A 10,000-nucleotide genomic window follows, 5' to 3' on the forward strand; every position below is an offset into this window, starting at 1 on the left:
TTTTTATATTTGGAAACCTGATCTCATTGGTAATTTAAAGGTTCATTGAAGTTCTTTTTGAATGTCTCCGAGTTCTGAATGTTTCTTATGTTGTTGGTTCCATGCTCCAGTGTCTGTACGTGATATTTAGACTTATGTAGAGTTTACCTGCCATGTTTAAGCACAGGTTATGTTACCTACAGATAGATAAAAAACTAGTATTATTTTAATAATTAATAGTATCAAGCATTTGTTTTGTATTTTTTAAACAACTTTGTTTATGTGTGGGATAATGTGGGCATATTTATGCTACCAAGTGCTCCTCTCTCAGCAGTTTTGTAATTTTTGAATTTTCTGAATTTGATCTCTGTAAGTTGTACTCCATGTGTTTGAACAATAATCAGTTATACTGAGAGCTAATGTTTTTACAACCGATATTCTAGTTTCGGCGGGGATTCTATTGCTTATATGGCTTAGGTGAATTTGAATTTTCTGTGGATGTTGTCGACATGGTTCTCAATTAATATGAATCTGTCAATATGTACGCTTGGTCTTATGTGGCTGTCTGAGGTAATGTTTACAGAAATTTTGCCTGTCTTGCCTGTGAAAATTTATTGTTTTATCTGTATTTATCTTATCATTTGTGTCAACGTATCCTTTTTACTCGTGCAAATGTCTCGAGTCTTTTTTGTTAATTAATCTTTGTTTACAGAGTCATTATGGAGAAATTGTAAATCAGCGTATTCAACATGACGGCAGTTTTGGGCTATGGTTGACAGATATACGAATATTGTGAAGAAGACTGGGCCTAATAACTATCCTTGTGGATAACCGAAGAATACCATCTTTGATGTATTCTCGCAATTTTGACTGATTGGGTTCTGTTACTTTGATAACTTCTGAACCATTATGCATAAATTTTGTGATTTATTACTTTACTAAGAAGGATTTCGTGGTTGACACTACCAAGCACGCAATGTAAGCACGTTTATTTGGTTGTCTATTTTCTCATAGATTTTATTTGCGATCTGTAATAATGCTGTTTCAGTTGACAGCTTACTTCTGAAACCATGTTGGGTATTGGATAGTAGGTCATGTCTCTATAAACGTCAATTGGTCATTTGATTTTTTTTTCGAGGACTTAATAGGGCGGTATTTGTCATGCGTCTGTGGATTTGAATACTGGTGTTATTATGCCTTATTTCCAAAGTCACATATGTGGAGTTTAGGAGTGAATAATGAAAATGGAAGATTATGGAGGAAGGGGAAGACCAGTTTCCATAAAAAAATAAAAATAAGATATATCTGTTCAGTTGGCGAGATGAAATTACCAAATATGTTTGCATTTCGTCTGTCAGCCAATCAGTTAATTATTGTAACAGTTGACATGTCAGTCTTTAAAAAATCCCAGACCACCAATCAACAGCCAAAAAACATCCATAGTCACATCGTAGATATCACCCCTTAACTTCACTAAAATGGAAAGAGAGAGAGAGAGAGAGAGAGAGAGAGAGAGAGAGAGAGAGAGAGAGAAAGAGAGAGAGAAAGAGAGAGAAAGAGAGAGAAAGAGAGAGAGAGAGAGAGAGAGAGAGAGACAGAGTGTCATGAACGTCTAAAACCATTCATTCATAAACATTCTATTTGCTTCAAGTATGGTGTTGCCACTTGTTGAGTTTCTTTACCAGAAGGGATATAGTAAGTATTCAAGAACGTACTGGTCAAATATTTGGTAAGCGAAATAGTGAGTAACGTAAGTTATAGATAATAAATTAAACAGAAAAAGCCCTACTGGCCAATCAAAGGCAGCAGAAGGGCTATCCTTGCGGCAGTAGCACTTTTGATTAAGAAAGCTCTTGTAATATGTAAATTTTAAGATGTAATAGTAAATGCATCAATGGATGTGGGAAATTTAAGAAAATAAAATTATGTATTGGCATCAATGAGGAACCAAAATTAATTCACCGACGTTTCTGCAGTGATAAAACTTTAAACCTTTCGCTCAGGCCGCGTACCCGTTCGCCCACGAGATGCCCTTCATCACCATAGCAACGCCAGGTGTGGACTACCGCCAGAGCGCTGTCCTCGGCAACGTCTTGAATCCTTCTTACGCTCCTAACTACATGCAGTCTTACCCAGCACCTATGAGCATGCTCCACCGCTTCGTGAACACGATTCAACACATCATGTTTGCCGTGAACTGGCGACATTGGAGCATTGTTCCGGCCGTACAGAAGGAGGTGAGTATCCTGACGAGGAAGGGAAACTAGGTCTTTCAGCGTTGCTTACATTTTGATAAAAGATGCTATTACGGTGCTTACAGTAAATGGTTTTCATTGCCTTGGATTCCAGATCTAGTAATGGCAAGAAATATATGGAAGGACGAAGATAATAATATATATTTCCATTGTATCATTTAATAAATTTTATGCTCGCTTGTTTTAAATCCATCAGTAATTAATGTTTATTGAGACAATAACCGCGTCCCAAGAGGGTAAGAAAACAAGTTCCAGTAGGGTTAAGTCAGCATATGAAACTGGTTCACATCTGTGTCTCTCCAGATCTCGGCCCAGTTCCCGGACCTCCCGTTACTACTGGACATTGAGCGCAACCAGAGCCTTACCTTGATGAACTCCCACTTCACAATGAACGATGTTCTGCCTCTGCTGCCGTCCCAGGTGGAAGTGGGGGCCATGCACTGCCGTCCTGGCAAGCCCCTCCCTGAGGTGAGATTCGTCTTCCTGAAGGGAATCCTAAGTTCTATGTAAAGACCGTCTACGAAAGACAGGAAACATGATATCTAACGCATTCTAAAAAATGTGAGCTCCCCGGTCGTCTACCAGCGCCATCTGTTGACTCGACGCCCAACTAAACGTCCGACGTCGTTCACTGGGTGGGGGTGTGCTCACTCGGGTTCATGTTCTTGGTCAGTTCAGACTTATTCAGAGGGGGTTGTGAATAGCTTATTTACTAATATTTTATATATATATATATAAATATCTATATATATATAATTCATATCGTATAATGACTTTGTAGTAGCACTTATTTTCTTCATATAATTCTTTCGCCCCTCCCCTGCCCATTCGGCAATTTATGGCTGGTTAACAACTATAAATTAGTAGTTCATACATGCACGACATACAAACGGCATATACAACTTGCCATATACAGGACACATTAAACCATGTGGCACATTGATCTTATAAGCCTACAGTCACATAACATTAGTGACATATAATGTATATGATTATATTGACAAACATGCATTAATACATAGAAATTGAGTATGATAAATTAAAGAAAATTATTACAATATCTTTATTAGAATAATAACAAAACCTTTACAAATAAATGGCCGAAATACACATTTTTATTTCAATTCTTCGCATTGCGACCGCATGATTTTGAGATTCATTTCCTCATTAAAAAGTGTTTTTGTTTGATAAGGGGACTATCCCCTAAACCCCTTTCCTAGGAGCTGCCTGGAATGCATTTGCTACACCTTGTATACTCTGGCTAGGAGCTCGAAACAGGCCACCCGTCGTTGTTCTGTTAACATTTGAACTTATTTTACTTTCTCTACATTTCTGTTTGTCCCTACTATACAGATCTACCAAGTCATGATCATTGTTCAATCAATATATATGTTGATTTTGGTGATAACTATAATCTAACTCAAAATCAACCTGACAGGGTTTTTTTCACTCTATTGATGTCAAAGTAGATTTTTGGCCTCTACTTTTTTAGACGGGCGTCATGACGTCATGTGATCCAATTTATATCTTGCTTATGTCAATCTGAACGTCACATATCTTAAGTTATATCTAAAAAAAGCATAGATATTACGGACAATATGCAGTATAAGGTAGTGCCTAAGTTGGAGATAAAACCTATATAAATCGATAGACCGATACAAACCAAGACACTTTTCTTCTATGGCAATATTTGTGCAAATGCTTCCCAAGGGTGCTATACGTAAATGAACAGAGGGGAGAGCCCAATTTTGTCAAAGTCCATCATCATCTTTTCATGACGAAAGTAAACATTGGACTGGACGCAGAACCGATTACTGCGCTGTTCAGTCTAGTGCATGTATTGCTGCGCGATTGTGAAAAGGGTATTTTGCTAATCATCAGTGTCTGCCGTTCCATATTTATGCTTTCAAAGACCTTTATTAATGTTTTTATACCTCATTTACGTGTTTTAAGATTGATAATTCAGGTTTTAACGGGAATCGGTCTGAAGGATCTTCTGCGCATGCGTATTTTCGCGTTTCTCGCCGCCAGTTCTGACAGGTGGATTCGCGGGTAGTCGGTGGCAGAGAGCCGGTAAGAAATGTTTTGTTTTCGGTGTTGCGTCGATTCTAGGTTATTCCTAAGACTATGCAGTGGCAACGAAGAAGAAAAAGACCTCAATAACTATCGCAGTTCCATTTCTAAGGGCATCAAGTACCCCAAATCCCGAAAAAAGCGATAAAAACGAAGCGACCGACGATCCACGACCGACCGAAAGAAGCGAAGGAAAATTGACAGTTCGGTCTTTCAATATATAAAGGTATTTGGTTTATTGTTTACAGTATGGATGTAGCTCTATCTTGCCGTACATACCGAGGTGAAGAGAATGTGTCCCGGGGGGTGTTGGGGGCTTGCCCCCCATCAACCCTCCCCTCGGGCAGTGCCCGAAGGGCACGCCTAGTCACGGCACCATAAATTGCTAGGTTAGGTTGGGTTATGGGTTAGGACGTTTTTTATGCTTGAAAGGTGCGAAATCCCGTAGATTTTACCGAAAGATGCGTTGTATTACCGTAGAGTTTTTCGAATTTTGGTGCGCAAGTGCGTAGAGTTTCATTAGCCGGTTTTTAGCCATTTTTGGGCTAGTTTTTTTGTTTTTGTTCGCTATTCTTCTTATTTAAGCCTGTTTTACCCCATAATTTCCCTGATATACTTCATGCCCTCCCCTACTAATGGGACTAACAAATTAAGATTGTTGATGGAAGTGGTACTCAGATCTCATCAACGAAGCATTTGCACAAGAAACAACTAATTACCATGTCGGAACTGTCAGAACAATTTTCCCGCTCCTATGTTAACAGACGGGTATGAGATGACGTCACGAGATGCTCACTAACGTCATCTATTGCGCCGACGCCGCATTACTCACAGGATTTTGCTCGACTTTACGGTCTTTCGTAGATAGTCTTTGGTTCTATGCTAGATGGAGAACCACAACTCCAAGGTATTATCGATGAGCACAGAAATGAAATGGAATATCGATGGTAGCCGATGCTGATCTGGATTTATTTGGATTTGTAAGTGGTCGTTTGTCAGTAGACACGTATCCTACAGGATTTAGAGTCGTGGATCAGTGGCGCAGGATCAGAGGGCGTCGTGTACTTCAGTCTCGGCTCCGTGGCTCAGGGTCAGTCGATGCCCACGAAGTACCGAGATATGTTCGTGGAGGCCTTCAAGCAGCTCAAACAGCGAGTCATCTGGAAGTACGAGGAGGTGCTGGAGGGCATCTCTGACAACGTGCTAATGCGGAAGTGGCTGCCGCAGCAGGATATTCTCGGTGAGTTGACCTTGGCTGGTTCTGAAGTGCAAGATTTACATTTTTTTTTTCTCAAGATACCCATTGGCAATACTATTAGTATTACTGATGATAATCTTCATGAGCATCATAGTAAATGGACAAGGAAAACAATGGCACAGCAATTAAATCTTATAAATTTCAATAGGAAACAGGGTAAGGATTATTGTTGTTTTTGATAACTAACCGCAATGGAGAACCCTAGAATGGGGTTGCTCATGTGTTTTACCATTGGTGTTTCAGCTCATCCAAACGTCCGGGTTTTTATCTCCCACGGAGGACTCCTCAGCACTCAGGAGTCCTTCTACCACTCTACGCCAGTCCTCGCAATCCCCATCTTTGCGGATCAGCCCAAGAATGGCATGAACATACAGAACAACGGCCTCGGGCTGATGCTTGAGTGGGAGGAGTTGACGGTCGAGCTCATCGTCAACAGTCTCCAGGAAATTATCTCGAATCCCAAGTAAGGGTTTTCAGCTAGAATGTGCAGGACTTTTGTAGGTTTTTATTCATTAATACTGAATTATCTGACTCTCACACATAGACATGGTTTCTGCACATTCCTTGAGGCCTCAGAGCCTCACTGACAGCGAGCCCTCAACCGCAGATACAAAGCCAGGGCCGCAGAGGTGCGGGCTCCCCTCCGCGACCAGCCCGAGAGCCCGAAGGATCGCGCGGTGTTCTGGACCGAGTACGTGATCCGGCACAAGGGCGCCCCCCGGCTGCGGTCTCCGGCGGCGACGCTGTCGTGGGTCGAGTTCCTCATGCTGGACGTGCTGCTGGCGCTGCACGTGGCCGTGGTCGTGGCGGTGTACGTGCTCCGCCGCCTCGTGGGAGCCGTCTGCTCGCGGGTCCTCGGGTCCCGGAGCGCAGGCAAGAGGAAGAGGGAGTGAGTTTCCTCGTTGATGCTTTCATTCTCTAGATTTATCGGTATTTCAGCATTTTTATTGTTGTATTTGTTTTTTTTTTCGTTTCGTTGACTAGATGTACGTTTTCCTTGTGTAAATATTTTTTATGACAATAAAGTGTACTTTGTAAAACGACGTATTTTATTTGCCTATTCTGTAACGAGCCATGATAGTTTGCTTTACGTTATTGAGGAATTATTTAGGATATGTGTGCAGCTCCCCCCCCCCTCTCTCTCTCTCATATATATATATATATATATATATATATATATATATATATATATATATATACATATATATATATATATATATGGTGGTGATTTGGCACGACCTTACCTAATGGCTTATATTCATTTTAACATGATTTTCTTCAAGAAACTTGATTACGTACATGAACGCTTCAGTGTATCAGAAGATCGTACTTGTCATAGGAATCACAAATATAAATGTTACGTAAATTTATAATAAAGCAACAAAACACGGTAATTACACAAGTAATGGTATTAAAGCAAAACAGTGTTAGGTACATAGCTTACTAGAGAGCGCATACCTCCGCCAAGGCAATGGGGTCACTGACGCAATAAAAATATCCACACATTTGAAGAATTACATTAAATTCATCCCATTCTCAAGTACACTGGTGACGTACGCCTAGAGTGCAGTGCTGAGAACAAAATGGATTTTGCTTTTTTTTACTATTTCATTGTGGTGGTGAAAAATTAATATGCTTTTCTTATTTCCACCGTGGTTTCCGAGGCATAGCTGTAGAATGTTTTGATTCTGAGTTGATTTTAGTAACAAAAAAGTTTGTTGTCTCTATCTCGCAGTGCTAATGAATCATTAAAAAAAATATCTGGAGTAAGACACACATCTGGTAAAAAAAAAAAAAAAAAAGAAAAAAAAAAAAAATCTGTTCTTAACATTTTTTTTTTTGCGTTATCATTCTAACCAATGACTAAACAAATAAACTAACGCTACCAAACACAACCTCCTTGGCGAAGGTAATGTTACTACAACGAAGCAAACTTGGTGCCAGTTACACAGATAATGGTACTACAACGAAGCAATTTTCATTGGTTGTGATAAAACTCTTTCTGTCAGAAATAACAACGTATGTTACATATATGCAGGTGCACTGTGTCCCTCAGAATAGGAATGACCTTTGTTTATCTTCTCTGCCGATATGGTACACGAATTTCCGAGTCATTATACGAGAAAAAAAAAATAAAATCGAGATTAACTTCTTCGGACAGACCAAGTTCCTTTAAATATGGGTGATTATTCAAAACATGTATTACTTGAGGTCTGCATTTGTTAATTTATGACCTATTTAATGTCGAAATCACTTGGTAAGTTATACGAAATATAGAGAGACTGCCCTCGACTGAGGAAGGACAGGAAGGAAAAAGCGAGTGAGAGAGAGAGAGGAGGAGGGAGAAAGGGAGAGAAAGAGAGAGAGAGAGAGAGAGAAAGAGAGACAGAGACAGAGACACTCAGACAGACAGAGACAGTGGCAGAGAGAGATAGGTCCAGTGCATTGTCAAACACTGACAGAGAGAAAGGGGGGGGGGCAAACAGACAGACAGACAGACAGAGACAGTGGCAGAGAGAGATAGGTCCAGTGCATTGTCAAACACTGACAGAGAGAAAGGGTGGGGGGAGAAACAGACAGACAGACAGGCAGAGAGAGATAGGTCCAGTGCATTGTCAAACACTGACAGAGAGAAAGGGGGGGGGGCAAACAGACAGACAGAGACAGTGGCAGAGAGAGATAGGTCCAGTGCATTGTCAAACACTGACAGAGAGAAAGGGGGGGGAACAAACAGACAGACAGACAGAGAGAGATAGGTCCACTGCCGTGCGTTATCAAGATACAATGGAAGCGGTGATAACACGCATGAAAGGATGGCAGCGAAAGGAGCACAACGAGTTAAAGAGGCACAAGAAACTTATTTGAAGGGGGGGGGGGGGAGACATTGCATCCGTAACCTCCCAATAAAAGTACAGCAGATTAGAGAAACCTATGAACATCAATATTTTTTTCGTATTCTGAATGCACTGTCACCGCAATTCTCCACGACAAAATAAGTGATAACGGGACGATGTCGTCGAACTAGCTACGGCTCACGTAACACTACTTGATTATCGCAGTAACCAGCATACCCCGCTTTTGTCGACAATAGTATGCAATATCTTTCGTTCTTCTAATATTTTCGTTTCTTTTCTTGGAGAGTTCAGTTATTTCAGCGGTCATTTTTTCTCCCTTTATTCATCTCAAACTGGCGGAGGGGGACTGATCACTTTCCTAAGAAAGGGGGAGGGGCGTATCTCCCGTCATCCGCGTTCTTTTAAGTAATGATGCTCCTAATAACTGGAATTCGGATGTTAATTGATCGTGATGAATGGCATAAAGATGTGTGTAAAACGTATATACCTTTGTTGTCCTCTGCGTGTGTAATGATTAGCGACAAGGCAGAATGTGCTTGGCATCGCCCGTATTCGGTGAGTTACCGCTTCGGTTTTTTTCAACTAAAAAGAAGATAAATAATAGCTGGCTATCGTGCGTGGATACGCTGTCTACATTCACGTCAGTATAAGAGATTTTGTTTTAAAGTAAAATGCCATTGAGGTGAAAACAAAATAGAGTGTAATTACTCCCAAACGTAGAACGCGCCGCAAGGTCACAGTATTGCTGAATAAGTCAACGGTTTCAAAATTGGGTAAACTTAGTTATTATGAGCAAGGCAAGCTTACAAACATCTTTTAACGACCTCTCCGAAACTAGATAGGAAATTACCAATTACATGGCATAGCATACCAAGCAACGTGCCATTGCTCACTCTATCTGTCTAATTTGTCTATATCTGCCCTCTACATATACCTCCCCAACTTGGTATATTTCTTCGGTTCTAATAATGTGGCACGACATCTCTACTGTAGTTTATGATAGTTTCATGGCGGAGAATGAGTACTGATTATATGGGTAAATATATTTTTTTAAATCTCTCGATCTGTACCGAGCTTATCACGATGCCTTAAAGATTAGGTGCGAAGATGATCTTATCGTCTATCTCATACCATACCCAAGGGCAATGGCCATCGAATGTTTGTCATGCTGACGGGCAAGAGTGAGGAAAGCAGAAGTCACAGTTACTAAATACAGACCAGATTCTTTCAGCCAAGTGCCTAGTGACTGATAAAAAAAACATTTGTTATCTTGATTTTTTTCCTACGGGAATCGCATAAGCAAATATAAAATTCCAAAGAAAAAAAGGCTTCTGCCGTGAGAATTCTGAAAAATGCCATATGGCAACTCTGACCTCTAGTAGGTGGTGCCGTGCAAGGCTTCACCACAAGCAGTTGTGAGTTGGCTTTGTTGACGGGTGCAGACGCATTTCAGCGCTGAAAGGGTAGACTGACTTTTTCGTTTTTTACGAAAATTGGCTAACGATTTGCCCATCCGGGTAGTAAATTATGATACTATGAATTGTTACAAACGAAAGTTATATGTTTTGTGTCATCAGAAT

At 40.5% G+C, this 10,000-nt stretch overlaps 2 protein-coding genes across 2 annotated transcripts in view; both read left to right on the plus strand.

Annotated features, from left to right (window-relative positions):
- Positions 1–6,605, plus strand: part of LOC113810405 (UDP-glycosyltransferase UGT5) — an 8,351-nt gene extending 1,746 nt beyond the window's left edge. Inside the window, exons 4-8 of the mRNA XM_070140321.1 lie at positions 1,983–2,216; positions 2,538–2,702; positions 5,325–5,547; positions 5,809–6,028; positions 6,173–6,605. Of these exons, the coding sequence (XP_069996422.1) occupies positions 1,983–2,216; positions 2,538–2,702; positions 5,325–5,547; positions 5,809–6,028; positions 6,173–6,458 (1,128 nt within the window). The 3' untranslated portion in view covers positions 6,459–6,605. The remainder of the gene's footprint in view (positions 1–1,982; positions 2,217–2,537; positions 2,703–5,324; positions 5,548–5,808; positions 6,029–6,172) is intronic.
- Positions 6,606–9,807: 3,202 nt separating this feature from the next.
- LOC113815619 (UDP-glycosyltransferase UGT5) overlaps positions 9,808–10,000 on the plus strand; it is a 9,572-nt gene continuing 9,379 nt past the window's right edge. Inside the window, exon 1 of the mRNA XM_027367643.2 lies at positions 9,808–9,883. The gene's annotated coding sequence lies outside the window, so the exon portion shown is untranslated. The remainder of the gene's footprint in view (positions 9,884–10,000) is intronic.

Source organism: Penaeus vannamei, chromosome 26, assembly GCF_042767895.1.
Source record: "Penaeus vannamei isolate JL-2024 chromosome 26, ASM4276789v1, whole genome shotgun sequence".
Lineage (NCBI taxonomy): Eukaryota > Metazoa > Arthropoda > Malacostraca > Decapoda > Penaeidae > Penaeus > Penaeus vannamei.